This window comes from Vitis riparia, chromosome 17 (assembly GCF_004353265.1).
Source record: "Vitis riparia cultivar Riparia Gloire de Montpellier isolate 1030 chromosome 17, EGFV_Vit.rip_1.0, whole genome shotgun sequence".
Classification (NCBI taxonomy): Eukaryota; Viridiplantae; Streptophyta; class Magnoliopsida; order Vitales; family Vitaceae; genus Vitis; species Vitis riparia.
The window spans coordinates 15,394,274-15,419,319 of record NC_048447.1 but is presented as its reverse complement, the minus strand read 5'-3'; the positions used below and the strand labels follow the sequence as shown (position 1 = coordinate 15,419,319).

Genomic DNA, 25,046 nt, shown 5'->3' with positions numbered 1-25,046 from the left:
AAGCTTAAAATTGTTAAAAACTCATGAAAATGTAAGGAAAACCTTATAATAATATAATTAGAAGTATAATAGACATTTTAAAGTTATTTTATTGAAAATTTTGATATATGTATAACATGATTTATCATATTTGATAATAATATCGTATGCATCGATAAAAATATAAATTTTATAAGTGTACATTTATTATTAAATTATATATAATATTATGATATTTGATTATAATATATCGAATTTTAAAATATATATTAATATTAAAATATGATCCATTTAATTCAATTGTATTAAACAATATAAAATAAATTATGATATATATATAATTTTTTAATATTTAATTAATTATTAATGATATTAAAAACATTATGAAGAAAATTATATAATTTTTATATTTTTGGTAATTAATTAAAAGAAAATTTTGCATTTAATTATAAAATAATTATAATTAATTTGTTCTTTAAAATATTCTTTTAATATTTTCTTTATATAATGAGTTTAAGTATATATAAGTTTAGTGCAAATTATATAATAAGGGCAAGTTAGCTCAGATAGCAAGTGGAGTGAACCCCAAAGGGTTTGGGGTTCAAATCTCCTCGGAAGTAAAAGAGAGGCGCACTGTAGTGATACTGTAGGGCATTAATAACTTATTAAATATTTCTTTAAAAAAAATACTATAATTGATATTTCAACATAATAAATTATTTTTAAAAATGTTTTATAAAATTTATCAAATATTTATTTTTTATTTTTTAAAAAACACTTTTTAGAACTACCTTAAATAGGACTCTTAGTTGAACTTAATATTATAGAAAGTTGGTTTTGCTCACTCTTCATTAGTTTTTTAAAATGATATTTATTTATTTTTATTCCTTTTTTTTTATTAATTTAAATCCTACTTGAGAGATTTTATTAAAACAAATTTTAAAAATCAAAATCAAATTCTACTTTAAAAGGTTGTTTGTGTGTAACTCTTCTACATATATCATAAGGATAAGATTCTTTAATGTAAACTTATGCCTTTTAACATAATTGATTTATATATATATATATATTTAAAAAAGAAATACTTAAACTTTATAAACTGAAATATATTTATATTAAATTAAAATTTTAAAATGTCAAAATCACCATTTTTTTAATTTTAATAAAAGCATTTTACCCAATCATACAATACAAATAATTACATCAATAACAAAAAAAAAAGGAAAAATAAATGGTCCCATATAAAAAAAAAATTTGAAAAGAGGGAGGATATTCCCCTTTTGCATCAAAATGAAAAATAGTTAATAATGGAGCCAAATAAATGAGAAAAAAACGAAAACAAAAATTGTCATCCACAATTAGAACTAGAAGATTTTCTATTTTAAAACCCTTCAATTAATAACTCCCAAATTAAATTTACTTAAAAATTATATTAAAAATAAATTGAAGATTTAAATTAGGTTGATTTTAAGGCCTGCTCGATAAAACTTAATGTTTATTATTTAATAAGTTAAGTTAAATTATATTTAATTTATTGATTTAAAACTGATTACTTAATTTTTAGGTTAAATATTAAGGTTGTTTGATAAAATTAATTTAAAAATTATTTTAAATCATTAAATTAACATATTTATATTTATAAATTATAATTAAAAGAAAAAAATCGTGGAAATAATTAGGATAAATGAGGATAAAAAAATATAATAAAAATATGAACATAAGAATAAGTTAATTATTTTTATTTATTATTTAAAATTATTTATTGTTTTAATTTATATCATTATTTTATCTCATAGATAGATATATATATATATATATATATATATATATATATATATATATATATATATATATATACACTTAATTATCACTTAAATTAATTTATTAAGTTATTTTAAATTATTAAAATAATTTATCAAACACCCCTTTAAATAAATCATAGTATTTCATTCTAGAAAATTCATTAAAAGTGCATTTGGTAGGGACTCTAGAAAACGTTTATAATATTTTTAACACTTGAATGATAAAAAATTTTAAGTGTTAAAAATATTGAAAGTATTAATCATTGCCAAACGGGCTTTTAACTCAAGAATAATTTTCCTTTCCTAAATGCATTTAATTACTCCTAATTCTTAGCATCATTGGGCAAGATTTTTTAGCTTTTTTTTTCAGTTATTGTCATTAAAAAAACGTTGGAGTCAACTTTGGGGCTCGTTTGTTGTGAATGAAGCTATGTTACAAATGGAAATGGTACGGGTATTCTCGGGTACCCGTTCTGTCTCTAATAGGACAAGTTTGAGAAAAATGTGAATGAGCATGAGATCGATTTGAAAATTTTTTTAATACCTAGGATGGGTTTGGGTTTGATTTTATCCTACTCCGATCATATATATAATATTAAATAAAAATTATTTTAATTATGTTTTTTTCAAAATTTTGACATACATAAAATATTACTTTCGCAAAAATAAATGATAAAATATTTATAATATTTATTAATTTATAAATTTTATTCATTTTTGATACAATTTAAAATTTTATAAATAAAAATTGAAAAAACTAAAAATTTTGAAAAATAAAAATAACTTTCTTAAATTTGTTTTTTTGGGCGAAAATGAGAATGTATATAAATAAACGACACGACCATCTTGAACTTGCCTCATTGTCATTCTTAAGCTATGTGAATATCTAAATTCTACATTATCTTATAAATATTTTTATGACAAAAAAAATTGAGAATAATAAATTTTTTATACTTAACGTATTTAAACTTGAAATATTCCCTTGATATTCCGCTAATTGTATTTTAAACATGATTATTAATATAACCCTATAGATGGCTTATTAAAAAATGTTTAGTAACATGATAAATGGTTTGTTCAAATCGTTGTCCAATGATGTCATTGTTAAAACCATAAATTCTAATGTGCACTCCAAAGAATAGTTGATGTTCAAGAAATGACATTACACTTTTTATTTATATCTTTTTAAGGCACTTATAAGAGTATCCCATCAAAAAAATGATATTAATTTCTAGTCTATTTATTATTACTTCCATTTTCGAGAATGGGATTTCCCTATTTTAGTAACAAGTATGATTCACCTTAATATTAGAAGTTGTAAAGTTTGATAAAATATGTTAACGTAGTTCAAACCTAAAATATTTTTCATGGGTTTAGGTTGAATATAACTATGTTTGAATCAAATTTGTGTCCATCTCAATCCATTTAATAAACATGATTTTTTGTCAATATATATAACACGAATTTGATATAAATCGACCTATTTAATAATTGAATTGGTTAGTTTGATTATAATCATGACCTATTTAACTTATTTAAAATTTGATTTTAAATGAATAAGTCAATTAAGTTGTGAACATATTAAGTTAAAAGGTTAATCATATAGTCTTTCGAAACATATTTTCAATAAAAAATTTTAAAATCCATTGTTTGATTTTGATTGTAAAAAAAGAGCCAAACATATGACCAATGTTCTAGTCCGCCAAACCATCCTCATCCTTAGGCCCATATCACATTCTGCTCATGTAACTATCGAAATAAAATCCATAAAACTCATGAATATCATAATATATGATTTGATTAATTTTACTTGAATTAGTTGATTTATTAAAATTTTATGATATTTAAAAAAAAAAAAAAGAGAAATCAATCGCATTGAATGAACATGATATTTTCTATACTTTATCGTTTCTATAACCTAGTAAGAGAAGAAATTAGAAAATTAGAAAAATTCTAATACTATCTCTAGTAATAGAAATTTTACACTTTGGAAGAGTTAAGTTCCCTCATTAATAAAATTAAAATAAATTTATAAAAAAATTAACCATGTAGCACTTTTATTTTCCCCAAATTATAACATTATTATACTAGGACAACAATATAATAGTGCATAAAATTTTATAAGTGCCTAAGGTTTTGTTTGGGTACAATTAATTTTTATGAACATAAAATTTTGCCAAAGAAGGATACTAATGGTAGTATTTTATTTCTTATTATTAGAAATTTTGTAACCAAATTTTAAAACACCAACCAGATTGCATTGCACACAAATATTTTTAGAAATGTTGTTTAGAATCTATTAAGAATTGTTGGGATACTTTCGATATTAGTAGTGGTATTCATATGAGAATAACATAATGCATTATTTTTGCTTTATTTTCAGTAAATAGTGAGTTGGAAAATCTATTATAACATAATTTGTTTTCAATCTCTATATAATGTAAACTTCTTGTTCGAACTTTTCCATTTCTCCTACCTTTTGGATTTTGGATGCTGGTGCAACACACCACATTTGTTATTCATTATCCTTATTTGCTCATTCTATTTCTATATCTAATTCTTGTGTTACTTTGCATAATGATCATTTTGTTTCCATCACTCATACAAGCATAATTGTGCTATCTCCCACTTTCACATTGCATAATGTCTTGTTCATTCCCCAATTCAAATTCAATCTAGAATTTGTTAGTGATCTCACTCAAAGTTACTCACATTCTGTTAATTTCTTGTCTAATTGTTGTCATTTAGGACCCTACATAGGTTAAAACGATTAGATAGGTAAAAGACTTAGCAATTTGTACTTGTTGGACCTCACTGGTTTTTCTCTCTACAACCAAGATGTTTTATGTTTCTTGTAATAGTATTTCTTTTTCCAAAAATATTTTGTTGTATTACCGTTTAGGTCACCCTTCTTATGAAAAAATTCATACACTACAAAAATGAATTGGAACTTTCTCATTGTTCTAATGAACTTATTCATTGTTTTATTTGTTATTTGGCTAAACAAAGACACTTAGCTTTTGTTTCTAATAATTCATTGTCTAATACACCATTCAATTGATCCATTGTGACCTATGTGGCTCGTTTCACACATTCACTACTGAAGGTTACAAATACTTCTTGACTATAGTAGATGATTGCACACGTTTCACTTAGATTTATCTATTGCATTCGAAGTATGATGTTACCACTATTTTTCTTAAGTTTTTTGCTCTAATCTAGACATAATTTGGGGCCTAAATCAAATCTATCGGCTCTAATAATGCCCTTGAACTAGCTTTTTCTGATTTTTTTTTTCACGAGTAGGGCATTGTCTTTTTCCACTCTTGTGTCGATTGGCCACAACAAAATTCTATTGTTGAGCATAAACATCAATATCTTCTTAGTGTTGCTCGAACATTGCATTTCCAATCTCATATTCCACTTGTCTATTGGGGTGATTGTATTTTAACTTCTACTTATCTCATTAGTGGGATTCCATCTCCACTCATTTCCCATAAAACTCCTTTTGAACTCTTCATACATAAAAAGCCTTCCTACTCACATCTCTATGCTTTTGAGTGTTTATACTATGGTTCAATATTGCCAAAAACTTGGTCAAAATCCTCTCTAAGAACTATACCTGTTGTCTTTCTTAGTTATCCTCCTGGTTACAAAGGATACAAAGTCCTTGATTTGGTCACTAATTTTGTTTTCATCTTAAGGGATGTTGTGTTTCATCAATCAATTTTTCTTTTCAAAACCAGTTCCAATGTACAACCTAATATGGATATTTTTGTTGACACTATGTTTCATATTCCCTTTTCAGGCACATCACATCCACCTATATTTGGTTCTAGTGATTCCACTTCTAGCTTAACTCCTACAAGCTCTTTTTCGCATCCTTTAGACTCACAAAACGTCCATCTTATCTTCAGGACTATCATTGTTACTCAGTCATTGGTTTCACTAGTCCTTTTCCGCATTCTACATCCCATCATTTGTCTCAAGTCCTTGATTACCACAAGTTACCTTCTTCTTATAGGCATTTTGTGTGCCAACTTTCTTCTAATGTTGAGTCTACTTCCTTCTCTTGAGTTGTTCTTGTTCTAAAATGGAAGAAGATAATGGATGTTGAATTGGAAACTTTGGAAACTAATGGAACCTAGTATCTCACCACACTTCCCCCGAGAAAACATTCGGTAGGTTACAAATAGGTATATCATATAAAATACAATGTTGATGGTTCAATTGAATAATACAAGACTTACCTTGTTGCTAAAGGATATACACAACAAGAGATGTTTGATTATTTGGACACTTTATCTCCTATTACCAAATTAATCACTATTAAGGTTTTACTTACTTTGACTACAATTAATGGTTGGCATTTAACCTAGCTAGATGTGAAGAATGCATTTTTGTACATTGAACTCTTGGAAGAAGTTTATATGACTTTGCCATTGAGATTTCATTGTGAGGGGGAGTCATTGGTTGCTAATACCATTTGCAAGCTTCACAAATCCCTTTATGGTTTAAAACAAGCTTCGTGTCAATGGTTCTCAAAGTTTTCCACCGTCCTTATTAGTTAAGGATTTGTTCAATCTACTACAAACAATACTTTGTTTGTGAAACTCATTGACAATCATTTCATTGCTTTGTTAGGGCGCGTAAATGACATTATCATAGCTAGCAATAATCAAGAATATGTTGATTAGTTGAAGAAGTTTCTTGATAGTCATTTTAAGTTGAAGAACCTTGGAGATTTAAAATATTTTTTAGGTTTTGAGGTTGCTAGATCAAACAAGGGAATCACACTAAATCAACGTCATTATGCTTTACAATTTCTTCAGATGCAAGTGTTCTTGATTGCAAAACAAGAAAAACTCCTATGGATTCAAGTGAGATGCTCTCATAGGATGATGGTGAATTGCTTAATGACCCTACCACTTAATAGAAGGCTAATAGAAAAACTTTTGTATCTTACTACAACAAGACCTGATTTGCCTTATTTGGTTGGTCGCTTAAGTCAATTCCTTGCTCAACCAAGAGTTCTTTATGTGCAAGTTGTTTGTCATGTGCTTCAATACATAAAAGCCACATTTGGTTAGAGACTATTTTATTCATCCTCAACCGTAGTAGAATTAAAGGGATTTGCTAATGATTAAGCATCATGTCCAAATACCCGAAAATCAATTAGTGGTTTTTGTGTATTCATTAGGGATTCATTGGTTTCTTGGAAATCTAAGAAACAATAAACTATTTCTAGGTCTTTTGCTAAAGCAGAGTATCACTCTATGGCTAATGCCACTTACAAGATAGTGTGGTTACTTGCATTGTTTAAAGATTTGCAGGTGCATCATCCCAAACCAACTTTGTTGTTCGATAACAACAAAGCAACGCCTCACATTGCAACAAACCCAATCTTTCATGAACGCACCAAGCAAATTGAAATTGATTGTCATCTTGTAAGAGAGAAAGTCCAAAATGGTGTCATTAAAATATTGCACATTTCTTCCCAACATCAGCTTTCAGAAATGCTAACAAAGCCACTTTTCCTAACTCAATTTGATTTTTTGCTTAGCAAAATGAGAGTTAACAATATATACTCTCCATCTTGAGAGCAAGTATTAAGAATTATTGTGGTACTTTCTATATCAGAAGTAGTATTCATATGAGAATAACATAATGCATTATTTTTACTTTATTTTCAGTAAATAGTGAGCTAGAAAATCTGTTATAACAAAATTTGTTTTCAACCTCTATATAATGTAAATCGGTTTTTTTTTTTTTTGTGAGAGAGAATGAATTCAATATACAGAGTTTTCTTCTCCGTGTTTTTCTACTGGAATCTTAACACTTAACATAAGAATGAAAACAAATTAGAATTAAAGATATATTTGTGATAACCCTTGATGTTTTTGGAGTTGGGAGCTATAAAAGTATTGCTTAGGTGATATATAATGAGAAAATTTATTGAATAAACATAGATCTTTCTAAGGAAAGAAAAAGGAAAAAGAAAAAAATATTGGAGGGTTATCTTTTTGTTTATGTTTTGAATGATATAAAAGGAGTGAAGCAAAAGATCTTTCGAAGATTTAAAATAATTTTAATGTATAAATGATCATTATTTAATTATAATAGATATTGATTGGTTTAATTCAAAGCAATAATAAAGAACTTGTTTTTTTTTTTTATTGTTTTCTCATCTTTAAGCTTGTATTTTTTGTTTTTTGTTTTTCCTTTCTTTTACTTTGAAATATGAATAAATCATGTGTATTTTTTTTGTGTCACGTGTTTAGACGCTAATAAATTATATGTACTTTTTTAAGACATGATTTTATTTTCCGTTTTCAAAATTTGGCACTAAAAACTTAGAAGATAATAAAGTAATAAAAAAGTTTATTATCAAAATTTCTTAAACAAAATCTTAAAAAATTCGTACATCCAATAGATTTTGGTTTAAAAAGAATTTATATTTTAAAAACTATAAAATAGTAGAAGTATGAGTCATGACTCATGAGTATGCGAATGGCACCCAAATTAAAATACTACGAATACCAGAGTTTTTTTTTTTGCTTACGTGGCGATTAGTGGTAAAAAGAACGAAAATGGAAGGGAGGAAGGGTTTGCTGATGCTTATTGGATTGCTTTGGGGTTCTTGTTCTGCGATCATTTTCAGGAACCCTAATTCTAAATACTCATTTTCGTTTGGGTGTTGAATCGATCTCCAAATCTCAATTACGGACTAAGAAAAAAAATGGACGCCGACGAAGAAGATTACGTGTTCTACGGCACGCCGATTGAGCGTGAGGAAGAGATGACCAGTCGTAAGAAGAAAGCTGTTGCTGAGTCATCTGGTCTCTTGCGAAGCCTCCCTCCCTGGAAGCAAGAGGTATTCTCGTTTGCTTTTTTGTTTCTTTGTTTGGTTGCTGAGAAAATTGAGCAAAAATGATAGAGTATAATATGGTAGTATAATTGTAATGTGTCGTCGTGCTGTTTTGGTTTCTGAAGATAATGGAGAAATCCCCCATTACTAATTCATATGGTTTGTTGAATGGAGGTGCTTATTTTTTCTGATCCCAAACCATGGAAACACTCTACTATTACAATTCAATAGAATGGTATAAATTTATGAAACCTAGATAAGTAGGATCAACAATTAGATAGTTACAGAATCCTTTACTTATTCCCGAATTTTTCTTGGTCTTTTGCGTGTTTTTTTGATCAAATTAATCTATATTTCTATAATACCTGACTCATTCTTGTCGATTATTCGAAAAATAATTATCTAGATTCCCCAATTATTCCAAATAAGTACCCAATTTTATTTTTTAACTTACATATTTCATCTTGGATTTTTTATGAAATATTGCCCCCAATAACTCCTGATTCTGGACTATTCCTTAATGGAGCTGAAGATTTGTTATCTTCACGAGGTCAATGGTTCAAAGGCCGGTAGTGAATGTCATCACAGAAGCTTCACATATAATTTGGAAACATATGGATCTAATGTTGTTTGTGGTCATCAATGCTGGTTGGACTGGCATAAATTTACTTCTGTTTTTTGCATAATTTTAGTTCAAGTAAAAATATATGGTGCTATATTTTTACTATTTCATTGCATATTCTCAACCTCATATTGTCTTTTTTGTAATTACAAATTTTCAGGTTACAGATGAAGAAGGCCGAAGGCGGTTTCATGGAGCCTTTACGGGAGGGTTTTCTGCTGGTTTCTACAATACTGTGGGCTCTAAAGAGGGTATAGTATTATGAGCATTTGAACTAAAGTGGTCCCATGAGTTCTGAATTTCTTGAGTAAAGCCTAGTGAGTAAACTGAGTGAAATAAACATGCAGGTTGGGCTCCCCAGTCATTTACATCGTCACGGAAGAACCGGGCTGAAGTTAAAAAACAGAGTATTTTTAGTTTCTTAGATGATGATGAGAAAGCGGTGTGTTATCTCACCTTCCTTTACGTAAATATTTTGTTTTTTATTCTGCTGGATAAGGTTTAAATCTGCACTTTGGGTGTCAACCTAGAAATTAGCATTATATGGTTCCACTTTAGTAACTATCTAGCAACTGCATTTGGAGTGCTGAAAATTTAGTATATGTTTGGCAACTGTTTTAAAGACATCAACCTTTGCATTGATGCTCAATTTTTGTTATGTGAAAAAGAGGATTCATAATGCATATGGTGTTAAATATTTATATATGGTTCTTAAATTTTTGTAATTATTATAATATATCAGGAGGCATGCTCGAATGAATAGGTTCCTTATATTTTTTTGTTATATTGGTTAAATATATGAACAATTCTCTTTGGTCACCATAACTTGATATTATGCAGCTAAGTTTCTTGAAACTTCACTTCATTTTTGGTGAGTTAATAACTTTATTCTCCAAGCTTTGATAGTTAAGTTCTTTATGCTATTGAGAATGGATATAAGCGAGGTTCTTGCAGTCTTCTTTTAATTGGAGAGATCAGTAACAGATCATAGAGAAACCTAAAGGGCTGAATTTGGGGCTGTAAAAGGGTTGTGAGATGACACTTGGTGTGTTGGAGATATTTTAGTACAACTAGATCCCTGGGGGTGTAGGAATGCTGATGGCTTGTCTACAACTATAAGAAGGTTCATGTAGATCATACAAGATCTAGCTTTGTGTGATCTCCCATTGATGGAGGGCCCCTTCACATGGTGTGGTGGCTTGAACAATCGATCAATGTCAATATTGGGCCTTTTTTGGTGTCAAAAAGTCGGGAAGGCCATTTCAATGGGATGCTATAGTGTGTTGAGGACTTGAAAGAATTTAAGTCTATAAGCTTGATGGGGTCTATATAAGCTTTTAGCTAAGGTCTTGGCAAAAAGATTGAAGAAAATGAGGGAGGAAATGGTCTCTCAAGTCTTGGAATGCTTTTGTAGAGGGGAGGTAAATTCTGGATGCAAGGGGTTGTGGTAGAGATGTGGGATATGCTAGTTTTAGGTCTTAGCAAGGACCAAAAAGGAAATTGTTAACCATAAAAAATAAAAAGATCAGATTAATGTTGACTCAAGAGGTAGTTAGTGAGACTATATTGCAAACATTGCCCTCCACCAAGTTCCAAAGTGACGGATAGAGTTTGCAAAGTCATGAAAGTTTTCCAAAGCCTCCACCTGCTCTGAAATCATCCTAATGGAAGGGTTCATGAATGAGGTTGGAGCAGGAAATTCTAGTTGTCATTTCCACCTGATGAAAGAAAGGGTTCTGATGATGGAGATAGAAATCCTCCAAACCATAATAGTTGAAATCTTAAGATTTGATGACAGGATTCAACTTTTGTCCAAAACTCTAAATCACACTGAATCTACTATATGTATTGTATTTTAGTTCATCAAATGTAGAATTACTTACCGGTCTAAATATCCATAGTTCATTCCTTATAGCACTGCCAACTCTTGTGGGTTTGTACTTTTTTAACTATGTTTTTGCTCCTCATATTTGCTTAAGCAATGTGAAATGGAGTTGTCATGATTGAGATGCCAATGAAAGAGATGCTCTTTGGAAGCAAGTCATTAGCCAAAAATATGGAGAAGATGATGGGGGGTGGCATTCCCATGAGGTGAGTGGGAGGTTTGGGGTGGGGTTATGGAAAGCTATAAGGAAGGAACATGATATTTTGAGTAGTAGGTTGGCCTTCCAAGTGGGTAATGCGCAGAGAGTAAGATTCTAGAGGGATAAATGGTGTAGAGATGAGCCACTATGTGAGTCCTTCTCTTCCTTATTTGCCATTTCTTTGTCTAAGGAAGCTTGGGTAGCGGATGTTTGAAATCTTGAAGGTGAAGGGGTTGGATGGACCCCTCTTTTCTCTAGGGCCTTTATCGATTGGGAGTTGGATTCTGTGGAGTGTTTTCTGCATAAGATTCAAGCAATTAGGGTACATAGGGATGTGGATGATAGAGTGATTTGGACAGCTTCGAGGTGTGGGAACTTTTCGGTCAAATCTCTCTATTCTATTTTGGAGCCTAAAGATTCTCCTTTGTTCCCTAGTAGTAGCATCTGGAGATCGTGTGTGCTACCTAAGATGGCTTTTTTCGCTTGGGAGGCATCTTAGGGGATAGTCTTAACTTTGGACCAAATTCAAAGGAGGGGGTACTATTTGGCAAATAGATGCTTCCTTTGCCTCTCTGAAGTAGAGACAGTTGATTACCTTCTTCTTCATTGTGCAAAGCCTTGAGTTCTTTGGCATCTGCTTTTTTCCCTCTTTGGGGTGTCTTGGGTTCTCTCTTGCTCGATGAAGGAAATTCTGCTTGGGTGGCATAGGTTTTTCATGCGTAAAGCACGTAAAAGGGCTTGACAAGTGATCCCTTTATGTATATTTTGGACAATTTGGAAGGAAAGAAACTTGTTAGCATTTGACAATGAGGAGTTATCGATCCAAAGATTGAAAAATTCTTTTGTATATAATTTGTGGTCTTGGTCTAGGGTGTCTGTAGATATGAGTTCAATTTCTTTTGTTAGCTTCATTGATTGGTTAGGTTCAAAGTAAGGGTAAGTGATGTTTTTTTGCTTCTTTCCCTCTCCTTCTGGGATGAGCCTTTAGGCTTTTACTGTATACTTTTTGTATATTTTGAGAGCGTTGCTTTTGGTATCTCCTCTTTTCTATTTATAGTACTTATCTTTACCTATCAAAAAAATTGATTGAGATGACAACGACAGATCTCTGTTGTAGCACTGAACAATATGCAAGAGCATAAAATGCTGAAATAGGAGCATCCTTGTTTCATTGTGTTGTGGGTCCATACACCCATATATTCAAACACATTACCCATGCTTTTCAAACAGTGTTTTGGAGTATTTATGAGTTTTATCTTCTCTTCTGCCATTCAAATTTTTTGTCTGTTAATGTTGTGGTTCTATATTGCTTTTCTTTTAAGATTTAATGGCCAAGCTGATAGTAAATGGGTTTTCCTTTCTGTTCAATAGATCACATCTTCCCTTTTATTTCAGTAGACTTATTGTCTTCTATGTGTTTATTTCTGCTTTGTTTCTAAGTGTGTTAAGTAATGATATTTTTAACGACTTATCAAAGGAATTGATAGCTGTCATCATATTTTCTTTTCATATATTTTTTGAAATTCATTTAATTCTGTATCAACAACTCTAGATTTAATCAGATGTTATGCAAGTTATATTGGTGTAAAATGTTCTTCTAATTATAATAATTTCGTTCAAGTTGTTTATATTAATATTTATATTTGTTTTTATTTATTTTTAAACCAATTTTCTGTGTTTTCCTACTTTAGGAAATGGAAGGCCATTCCCTGGGGACATCTTTGCAGTTTGATACATTTGGATTCACAGCTGCAGAACTTGCTCGAAAACAAGCTGAGAAGGAACAACAGCTAAGGTACTGTCTAAGTGCTTTTGATGCATATTGCTCAATGGGGGATCAATAGGTTTATAACCTCATTGAAGTTGGACCTATTTACCTCAGTTAGCACTTACTTTTTTACCGCTAGTTTAAAATCTTGGGAGGCAAACTCTCAAAAAGTCTGAACTATAATGTGTTCAAATTTGCTACAGTTGAATTCCCTTTAATTGAAATTAATATTGTTTGGATGTAAGTTTTTTTTATAAATATATTGGTTCTCATTTAACTTTTATAATTTGGTTGGGATGATGATACACTGTTACTGTAAGGTTATGTTGTTATGTTGTGCTCTTTTTGGAGGGCTTCCTTTAGGTGCTCCTTGTATACGTCCTGTGTATGTTGGTGTACTTTACTTTTTTTTTTTTCAAATTTATATATACATTCCTTTACCTATCAAAAAAAAAAAAAAAAATCTATTGCAGTTTTTTATTATGTTTTCCAAGTGTGTGAACAACAGTAGTTTTGACCAACTTTACCTTATGTTCCCAAAGTCCTATTATGATTTCTCATTTTGCATTATTTTTAGTCAAATGCCCAAGTTTTGACCATGCCAATCAATTTTAAGAAAAGTTATTAAGATTGCCCTAATGTCAACAAACCTCTTTCTGACCCAAAGCTGGTATATTTTTCAATTGGTATCCCCAAAACCTTGGGTTATAAGAGTAGAAACTCTTGCAAAGATTTTAAGAGATTTCGTATCAATTATTCAAGCTTGGGTATAAGAGTAGAAACTCTTGCAAAGTTTTTTGAGATATATGGTGTCAATTATTCCAAAAATAGAGATGGGAGTTATAGATCCTGCATCTTTTAGAATTGGGGTTACCCCAAGGGAACTGTGGTTCATGGAAACCTTGTCAAATAGTTGACCAAACTTTTGCAAATTCCTGGGACTTCAAATCATCAGGGTAAAATTCTTACTTAAAGACATGCTATTAAGATCTTTCTCATCAATGACATTGGCTAATGGCAAAAAAGGTTGATTTATATAATTATAATGCCCATGGCATCCTCTGGATTTTAAGTTTCATACCACTTTATATATTTGGAGTTCCAGGTAATGTGCCGTGTCAGAACCTTGGGCATATCTGTTTTTATGATTTCTCTCCTTTCAAGCTGTTGTACCAATTATATCCCCTTGTGTAGGGATTTATATCATTTATGCTGCTTCTTTAACAAATCTGTCCATTTGATTTTTGTTGCTTCCTCAAGTCTTTGGGATTAATCATCTTCTTATGGGAGTTAAGAATTTGTTGTGTTAATGTGAGATGGAAAAGAAATGTTGGATCTTCACTGAGGAAGACTAGACATTTGAAAACTTTGGATTCTTACAAAATATTCTTCTGTATAGATGCTGTCTTCCCAGAAATTAGTTTTTGCATTTAGCTTTGGCACTGATACAATACCATATATATGTGCAAATATACAGACACAAAAACTCAAGCAGACATACATATTCATTTTTATGTTGTGAACTTCTGAGAGAAAATTTAATTAGTTTATCTTGATTATGGACAGTCTGCTTCAGCAAATCTATATCCTTTTTACATGGAATTTTCATTTTTTAGTTTTTGGTTTCAATGAACTTTTTATCTTCTGTTTTCCTTTTATACTTCTACAGAAGGCACAATGAAAGTATTTTCTGATTTCGTTCATGTACTTGTGCTATTGCAGGCCATCAGCTATTCCTGGACCTCTTCCTGACGAAATAGTTCTTCTGGCAACAGAATCTATTGGTTTGTTTTAGTCCATCTGCAAGTGATGTTCTGGATAAAATTCTTCAGTTATTTAATCTTTTACGACCTTATTGCTCTTGTTGACAGGTGTCAAATTGCTGCTGAAGATGGGATGGCGACGTGGTAACTCGATCAAAGATTCACATACTAATTCACTGTATGGTATGCTATTCCATATTCCTTTTGAATCTAAACATCTTGCATTTTGTTTAATGTCTGACTCCTAATGTGGGATTTGTTAATCTATTACACATTAATTGTCATCTTGACATTTCTATATGAAGGGTTTTACGTGTGAGCCTGAGATTGAACATTGATGTTTGTTGTTGCTGTGACTTTGAAACTTGATGTATTCATGATGTGGAAAGACCCAAGGTTAGATTGGTCCCACATAATAATAAGTACACTTTCCATGTTATCCTTTTTGCTCTGCTAGGCACAAAACCCATGCATGACTTATTCACAGATTATGGGTTATGATTTTATTTTATTTTTTGGGTTTCCCTTTACCTTGTGCTTCATTTTCTTTTCTGGGATAGATTGGGGTGAGGAAGGGAAAGAACCATGTTTTAAAAGGCCATTGAGGCTCGAGCCTCAAGGCAAGGCTCTACAAATTAGCCTTGAGGCTATAGCCTCAGTTAAGATAATTGAGGCTTAAGCCTCAACTTGTCGAGGCTTATAGCTTTGAGGCTATAGCCTCAACGCTGTTGAGGCCTAAGCTTCAAATATCCAAAGGATTTTCAGCCTTTATGGGCTTTTGGCATATATTTTATAAGAAGCTTAAGTCTCAATAATTCAATGACTTTTAATGGGATCTATCATCTATGTTTTTGTGAACTTCTTATATAGATTTCATGAATTGTGTGTTGGGTTCCCACTTGGTTAAATCTTTTATAAAATAATGACTTAACTTTCAATTAAATTTTAAAGTGGAAGGGAAAAAGAGATTAAGAAGAATGAGGGAATTGTTGTCACTCCTAGTAGTTGATCTCAGATATAATCTAATTATTGATGGATAATAAAAAAAAAAGATACCACTACAATTGTTGGGCGAAGAAAAAGAGGGATGAGTGGATATTAACACAAATAGGGAGGATAATATAGTAATTGGATATTGTTATATTCCTTGGAGGATCCTAGTGATAGTAACAATAATGTTGAAAATTATCAAATAAAACTATGTGAAAGAGCTAAATTTTATGAGAGAAAAGGAACTAAATTACAACTATTGACAATGAAAAATAAACCATGAGAGAGAGCTAAATTTTATAAGAGAAAAAGGAATTAAATTATAATTATTAACAATGAAAAATAATTAATTTTATCATTATAAAGTTTGTCTTTTTTATTATTCAATTTTGTTGTGATTTTATGATTTTTTTTTTTGCTAATTTTTTATTATTTATTTGTTTACGTTGAGGCTTACACCTTGCCTTATTTGGGCAAAACACCTCAAGACTTCCTTTAGCCTTTTAAAACATTGGGGAAGAAAGAGGTTTGATTTCCTTGTCAGATATGAGTACTCAAAATTCTGGCTCTACTCTCCTAAATCTCATTCTTTATGTGCACATCTTTAATAATTTTCCACCATGGAGTATCGAGCACGTACAGATTTTAACTTACAAAATGAAAACATAAGCTGTTATGTTCTTAGATGTGGGAAAAATAACGTAAGCCTTGTGCAAGCAAGAGTTTTGGGATTGTCTGGGGGATTCTGTTGTTGTCATCTCATGGGTGGCTAAAAAGGGAAGAAATTGATGGAGACTTGATAGGTGGCTGTGCTAAATATTCAATATCTTTACAGAGTTGGGATGCTCCATTCAATGGGTGATTATGTGCCATCTTGAGTCTACTTAATGGTTGTTCGATGTTGCTTCACTTTTTGTAACTTCTCTCATTTGTTCAGCTTTATAGTTACTTGTTAAGGAGTCCATTCCCCTGTCTTGATCTAAGTTTCTACATTGTGGAAGGATGTCTCATTCTTCTTGATCTTTTTAATTAATGGAAAAGATCTATTGGCTTTCTGATTATCAAAAAAAATGTTTGTTCTAGAATATTTTTAGTAATTACCAGCATGCCTGTATACGTATTTACGAAGTGAAAGCATAAGCTGTGTTATTCCTAGATCGTGAAAAAAGAACAAAATTTTGTTCTAGAATGTTTTTTGTAATTTCCAGCATATCCACAAATCCTAATTGTTCATGGTTGTTATGCATAATGACAGGTTTTAGTGTGCTTCTATTCTTAGAGTTTTGCCCAAGGTCTTTTGATGTTAGGAACTTTTTCATTGTAGTCAGACAGAGTGAGATGGAAGAAAATTTCAGAGGATTGAGTTTTCTCTCACAAACTTTGTAGATGGTTTAAAGTTTTCCTTTTTGTTGGCCTCATGCTTGGGAGATATTTATAGATCCTCCTTCCTGTAATGGTCTTGGATGTTTGTTAATAAGTTATTTGTATGGTTTCTTCTGGGTATATCTAACTTGTTAATCTTGCGGATTTGGCTGATATCTTTGAGGTTGGGAAGTGATCTACGATCAAGAAGCATATGAAAATTGTAAAGTGGGAAAGTGCTTTGAATTGAACACAAAATCTGGAGGGAACCTAACTGGAAATGGACAAAACATATAGTATGAATGGAAAGAGAATGTGTGGAAGACTAAGAAACTCTAGGAAGACTTAAAAGAGAAGTATGAGAAATCTGTTCTTTTATGTCTTCAATCCATTAAATTTTGTAAATTTTTGAAACAAGTCCCATTCTTATCCTCGACTGTTACCATGAAGATTCAAGAAGTGTGTCCCAGCTTGGAACTTGGTTGGGACTGTACCATCTATCTTTTTCCTTTTTTGGTTTTTTATGATAAGAAAGCTTCAGGCTGTCCATTCTTCTGAAGCAAACAAATTAATTTACTGATAGAAAACAGGCTCTCACAAACAATGTTTGTCAAATGCAATCTTTTTTATGCAATGTGTAGTGATTACAACTTTTGTCTGCCTATTGTTTGGAAATTTAATCAATCTGCGAGAGCATTTTTCTCTTGGAATTTATGTCTGAGTGCTTTCTCACATAGTATCTTCATAATTTAATTTGCTTACAGATGCTCGTCGAGAAGCTAGAAAAGCTTTTCTAGCACTTTCTTCTGATGATGTGAGCACAGACCTTGCTGTCTCTGAGGGTGTTAAGAGTGACCTTCAAAATGTCATTGAGCTGCCTGTGAATGATGATCATAAGTCTTCTGAAAGTACCCCAGTGAGCATTTTTCCTTGTTGATCCTCTGAGTTCATTAATTGTAAATTTGTGCTTTATTGCTTGATTTTACCTTGGAATCTTTTCATACGTCTGATTATGTGTTGCATGAATTGTTCTTCCTCTCCTGAAACTAGTATAGAGTGCTGCTCAGAATTATGCTTTTCCCTGTACTTTAGCAATCATAAATAAAAGTATTGTTGCATTTTACCTTCTAGTGCTATCTCATTAATTATGTATGGTTGTAAGTAAAAATTCATTAGTGACATCTATAATATTTTAGAAGGTGGAAACTGTTTCTAATATCTTAGTCTTCAGGTTTATGTACTCAATCCAAAGCAGGACTTGCATGGTTTAGGTTATGATCCTTTCAAGCATGCTCCAGAGTTTAGGGGTATGTAGTTTCTTTAAGTAAACAGGGTTACTTCTAACAGCTCTGGTGGTGCCAGGAAAATCGCATCTTACAGTTTGATTTATTTTCAGAAAAGAAGAGACTACGCATGTCTGGGAAAAAAGAGCTGGGGTTGAAAAATGATCTCTTTGCTTTCAAGTGTAAGTTTTATTGTCTTACACACTCTTGTTCTTGTGTCCTTAGCTGTATTACTTCCAGCCTTCTTCCTTGTGTTTCTTTTATTTGCTTGCATGAATTGGTTGTCTCAAAGTCACGGTTGATTTAACTCATTAACTTGAATTCATCAGCAAGAAAGGTTGCTCCTGGTTTTGGTATTGGAGCACTTGAAGAACTTGATGTTGAAGATGAGGATGTCTATGCTTCTGGTATGTATTTCTATGTTTTGAAATTAACATTTTAAAATGGTTGTCTTGGTAGTAATAATTGCTCTAGTTAGATTTATAGATTTGTATAAGAAATGACAGGAATGGAATGCCTGCGTACCATGCTAGATGCTTGTTAGAATGTAGTTTTCCTGTTAATGTAGTTTGGAATGCTTGGGTACTGATTAGTCAGCTTTATCACATCCTTCTACATTGTGCTAAATCAAAGATCCTGTAGCATCAGGATATATTCTTTGTTTGGTATGGAGTAAATGTTACCTCTGTCGATAAGAGACTCTGTTAAGCTAGCATGAGACTTTTTTAGGGAAAAAATGATGGAAGGTGTGGACTGCCACTTGTTTGTTCTCGACTATTTGGAAACAAAGAAATTGTAGATCATTTGAAAATGTGGAGTAATGAGATCATACTCCTAAAAGCTAGTCCTGAGTTCTCTTTTGCTTTGGGTTAGATAGTACTTCTTAGACCTCAGGCATACAAGATTTTGTTGATTGGTTGGAAACTAATTAATGGGAGGGAGTTTTTCGGTTTCTCTCATCCATTTCTTTTGCTGTTTGGCACCGTTTGTATACTCCCTATGTATATTAGTGTGCTCTTTTTGTTTGGGTGCTTTTAAATATTATTCTTGTTTGCTTACCAAAAAAAATGTTAGATGCTTGCCAGAGAAAATGTCTGATTTGCAGTTACTGAATAGCTTTCTTTTGCTTCTTTCAGGGTTGAAACCTTTTTAATTGTTTAATATATTTTCTTGTTTTGTGACATTACTTCTTTTATTGTTTTCTTTGGATTCTTATATTATAGATGTTTTCCATGAGATTACTGTTGGGTGATTTAGTATGATGTTAGAACTGATGTTTTGTTATTTAAGTAAAACATGTCTTGCTGGTTGTCTGCTTGGTTTAGACTTTAGAGTGCTTTTTTTGTTTGAAATTTCATTTTTAGGTATTTCCATTAGTATTTGGTTCTTCTCTACCTTATTGAAACTTTCTGTATTTCACCTAAGTACCAAGGATCTAGTTTCCCCTCCTAATTTAACTACTTGGTCAGGTTATGACTTTGAAGATAATTATGTTCAAGAAGTTGAAGAGCCTTCAGGTTTGGTCATTGAAAGTAAGCAAAAGTTGGGAAGCAAGGAAAAGGGTGTTCTCTCTGGTTTTAAAGTTGCATCAAAGCTTGACTATCAGTTGGAGAGGTAATTGGCAGTCGTAGACTTATAATGTACTGAAAGTTTATATATTTATGTCTAACATTAACCAACTATATTTATTTATTCTCCATAACAGCTAATGTTTTGGAACATTATAGTGGTTTGAGGATTAGGAGATCCTGAAATTGTATTTAAAAAAAATTACATAGCGGCTATATTTTTTGTTGGCCTTTTTTATATATCTTTTTGTTTGCCTATCAAAAGCAAAAGTGTTTATTCTTTTGGTTGAATGAAGTTGGTCTTCATTTTCTTCTAATACAGCTTTGTTTTGCAATTTATCATTCAGATTCGATCCTCCAGTTGTTCCAAAGAATTTTGTACCCCACCACAAATTTCCTGCTCCTCTCAATGACAGTAACAAGCATGATGGTGATCCCCCTCCCCAGAGGCTATTGCTCCTGAGGATAATAATCTGAAACTCTTGATTGAGGGGGTTGCAACTTTGGTAGCTAGGTGTGGTAAATTATTTGAGGATCTCTCCAGAGAGAAGAATCAGTCGAACCCATTGTTTTCTTTTCTTACTGGAGGAAATGGCTGTGATTATTATGCAAGAAAGCTGTGGGAGGAGCGACAGAAGCATAATGACAAAAGCAAGCAGCTATTGGATGTGAAATCATCTCCTACCGTGCAGAAGATGACAGCAGAGAGTCGTGGAAAAATTCTAGGAGAAAGGCCTCTAGAAAGAAGCTCCAGAGATACAAACTCATCTGTTGCTTCTGCAGATGTCATTCAACTGCAATTCAATCTGTCAGATACATTTACAAAACCTGCATCACTTGTGAGTAGCATGATCATTTGTGTCCCTCACCAATTTGCAATTTACAGACTCTCTAGCATTAGCAATTTCTTTGCTATCCAACTTGTAGTCTGTCTAAATTTTCACTTCCTCATAATACTGGTGTGTGGTGCCTTATTGAGTTGTTTGTATTGACAGACAATTTGAGAACTTATTTATTTGTTTGCTTTTTTCTTGCTGTAATATAGAAAGAGTTGTCAGAAATTGCAAAACCTTTCAAAGAGGATCCTGCAAAGCAAGAAAGGTTTGAGCTGTTCCTCAAGGAAAAGTACCATGGAGGGCTTCGCTCTACAGATTCTGGTGGAGCTAGTAATATGTCAGAAGCTGCTCGTGCTCGTGAGAAATTGGATTTTGAGGCAGCAGCTGAGACAATAGAGAAAGGGTTGCGGGGCAAGGAAAGTAATCTTTCTACCCAACAGTTTATGGAGATGTCAGCAACTGCAGTAATGGAGTTTGCTCCTGGAGGACTAGAGGTATGTCTTAGGAAGTGTCATTTTTTATTAAAAGCTTGTAGCTTCAGGTTTAATTTGTTTGGTTAATGTCTGAATACAGCAAGCTAAGGTTACTCAAGCTGAAGAACTGGTAATAAAAAAGATGTATCCAAAACGGGAAGAGTTTCAGTGGCGACCTTCACCTATTTTGTGCAAGCGCTTTGATATCATTGATCCATTTATGGGGAAGGTACCCTCTTTTTTTTCCTCCTTCAGTAATCCTGTTCTTATTATTGTTCTGAAAATTCATTTTTTTTTTCCGCTTGCCATTTTTCATTTGGTGAGAGAACTTGTTGTCCTTTTGTTTTAGCATAACCTGAATTCATCTTTAAAGAACAAATGGTGCAAATTTCTCTTTTCTGTGCTGAGCAAGTATCATTGGCTTAGCCCTTTCCCCCTTTTTGCAATGGTGACACATTTACATGTTCACCAGATTTATTATTACTTAAATCCACAAGACTTCCAATATTCCTTATGATCAAGTTGAAGGTAGTCTTATGTTCTTTCTTTCTTTACTTATTTTCCATTTATTCATCTGCAACATTCAAGCTTTTTTTGTTGGAAGTTAAAAGATTTTGTTTCAGAATATATAGACTCATTTGTTCATAGACAATGTTTCTAATTTCTTATTTCACTATAATGAGAAACTCATCCTTAGTTTCTTTAGATTTTACTGGTTCGTTTTGTTAACTAGGAGAAATCCATAAATGTACACATAGTGTAAGTTTTCTTCAGAACTGCACATGCACATCATTTGTCTATCAGAGCATGGTTGGTTATTTGATCTTTTTCCTTCTTTTTATTTTTCTTTTTTCAGCCACCGCCAGCTCCAAGAAGGAGAAGCAAGATGGATTCTCTTGTCTTCACATCAGACTCTGTGAAATCCACAACCGTTGATGAAACTGTTACTTCAAAATTGCCCGTTGCTCAATTAGATCCTCAACAGTTCATCAAAGATGTAAATGACAGAGAAATTGAAGTCAACGTGGAAGTTGAAAAAGTTGAAAGGCCAGTTGACCTGTACAAGGTATTCTTCTTCCATCAACTAGGGGTTTTAATTTTTAGAAAAGGCTCATCATTTGATATCCATTAGTTCTCTTGCTATGCATTTATTTATTGATGCACATTCAAAATTTGCATCAGTGAACTCAGCCTTACACAACTACTTAAGCATTGCTTTTGTGAATTTTGTTCCACCATTATGCTCTCTTGCGATCCACTTAACAAAGGCTTGAGTATATAGCATTGACTAAACAAGTCCTGTATCACCACTTTCCTGCTCTTCAAGATTTTTGAAACTCATTCTCGTATGGGATTTAGTTTAAACAGAAAGGTCTCTTCTTGGCTCTTAACCCAAAGGAGAAAATGGCATCACATAGGCACATCTTCTTATGCAAGCCTCCTTTACCTCCCTTCGGTTTTGAAAGGCAAGAGCATTGGCAGTCTAGGTGGTTCTGTTTAGCGTGATGATAGACTCCAAAGAAAAAGGAAAAAAATTTTGAATTCAGTTTATTGTTCGTTTACACTTATCCATCATTTTACATTCTTTCCATGAATGTTTTTTCAAATTGCTTACCTATTGATACCATGAAATACTGGTGATCTTATCGTCTTATGCAAATCATCTCTTTTAGCTTGGTAGGAGTATCAACCACTCACCACTAGAAAAATACCTTTGTACCTTTATTCAGTCCACTCCTATTGATATTTGGAATCCTTGACAATAGAATGGGAATCGGAAATCATTCCATTTCTTATTCATTACTGTGTTTAGATTACTTATTAGACATGGAAATGGAATAAAAAAACTTGTTCTCATGGAAACCAAAACTCATTCTTATCCTCATGCACCGATGCACCCTATTCAGATTCAATCTCCTCTGTGGATGCTTAACCAGGATGACTGACTTGTACTTTTGTATCTTTAATTAATTGCTTACCTATACTCATAGTTTACTAGAAGAGTGTCCTGCATTTATGCTAATCTTGTTCAATTACAAGGTTTTGGATATATTGCAGTTCCTCTTGCATATGAGTTTGCATCTGCATATTTGCTTTTATTCAAGCACATATTCACACAATCCACATACAAATTGTCCTTTCTTGCATGAGCATGCTATAAGCAGGGTATGCCTTTTGTTTTTTGTTGTTAATGGTTCTTTGTCCTTGTACAGGCCATTTTCTCTGATGATTCAGATGATGAAGGAGAGAATTCTACTAGCAATCAGGTGGATGATCCACAAAGAAAAATTGAAGCAGCTAATACAACACTAAACCGTTTGATGGCTGGCGACTTTTTAGAATCCTTGGGTAAAGAACTAGGCCTGGAGGTTCCCCCTGATATGCCTCAGTCCATAAACAAAGCCAGAACCCCTGATCCTAAGAAGGAAAGTAATGATGTTAATCCAGGAAATATTAGCTCCCTGGCAGTTGAAAATAAGCCTTCCTCTACCTATACTGCTGTTAAAGGTACTTCCGTAAATCAGGAGGCACCGCATGACAAAGCATATGGCCAGGAGTCTACACAAGAGGTTCGATCCCAAAATAATGAACTTATGCTTGATAGCCCAAGTGGTAGCAAAATAAAGGTCACTGGTTCCTCTGAGAATGAATCTAGTAAAATCAAAGCAGAGAAGATGGATCAAGAGGGTAGGAAAGCCAAGACACCCGCTGGCCACCGTCAAAATTGGAGCAGTGATTCGTCATCAGAGGATGAAAGGAGTAGAAAACGTTCGAGGCGACGTCGGCATAGAAGTGATAGTTCAGACACTGATATATCGAGCGAGCATCAAGATCGTTATCACTCAAGGTCAAAAGGGAGAAAGAAAGGTTCCTCTCGAGAAAAGAGTAGCAGCAGCAGAAGATACTCAAAGCACCATAAACGTGGAAGCAGAGACTCTCCCAGCAGATCTTCTCGTCACAGCAGTGAGAGAGAACGTTCAGATAGCAAGAGAGAGAAACGGAGATGAGGGGACTAAAGAATTATGCTTCTTCAAAACTCCAATTCTCATAATTGGGAAGATCCACAACAGAACCTCAAATTGGAAATGTTCATAGGAGAATCACTACTTAACCGGAAGAACAATTTTTGCAGGGCATTTTGGTTAGTGGCTTCCTCCTGTCTTCGTAATCTCTTCCAAGGCTTCCTATTGTGAAACAGATTTTCAAGCACACAGGAGGATTTATGTCAGCTTCAACTTTCTGGTCCAATTTTTACAACCAAAATCTGAAGTCATCAGATTAAGAGACGGACCAATATGATCTATCTCCAGAAAATCACTGTTGTTTTCTACTTTTAATAACCTGGAACTGTGGTCAAGTTTTGCTTGTATGCCTGCTAGTGTATAAATATTAACATCAGTTATTATATTATCAAATGATTTTCTATTAATTAAACACTTATTGCTCACGCAACCGGTATCCAAATGTTATCATAGTTGTAAGGGCTTCCTCACCCGTTGCCCTCTTTGGCTGCTCAATCGTGATCTTCATGTTTTCTGATCTTAGGCTTTTGTAAGAGGGTGTTGGTATTAAAATTCATGTTCTTTTAAGTTCATTAGATTTAGCTTATAGAAAATTGATGTTATGCTTTCCATGTGATTCTTTTGA

General features: G+C 32.4%; 1 protein-coding gene across 1 annotated transcript; it reads left to right on the top strand.

Annotated features, from left to right (window-relative positions):
- The first annotated feature begins 8,333 nt into the window (after positions 1-8,333).
- Positions 8,334-24,851, top strand: LOC117904650 (G patch domain-containing protein TGH). Its single transcript, XM_034817359.1, is given in 17 exon segments — positions 8,334-8,655; positions 9,432-9,522; positions 9,619-9,713; positions 13,047-13,150; positions 14,846-14,907; positions 14,995-15,069; positions 18,003-18,154; positions 18,470-18,545; positions 18,635-18,703; positions 18,851-18,928; positions 19,991-20,135; positions 20,437-20,530; positions 20,533-20,928; positions 21,135-21,419; positions 21,499-21,627; positions 22,255-22,464; positions 23,612-24,851. Coding segments are annotated over 17 exon segments (2,991 nt in total). The 5' UTR covers positions 8,334-8,520; the 3' UTR covers positions 24,407-24,851.
- The last annotated feature ends 195 nt before the right edge of the window (positions 24,852-25,046 follow it).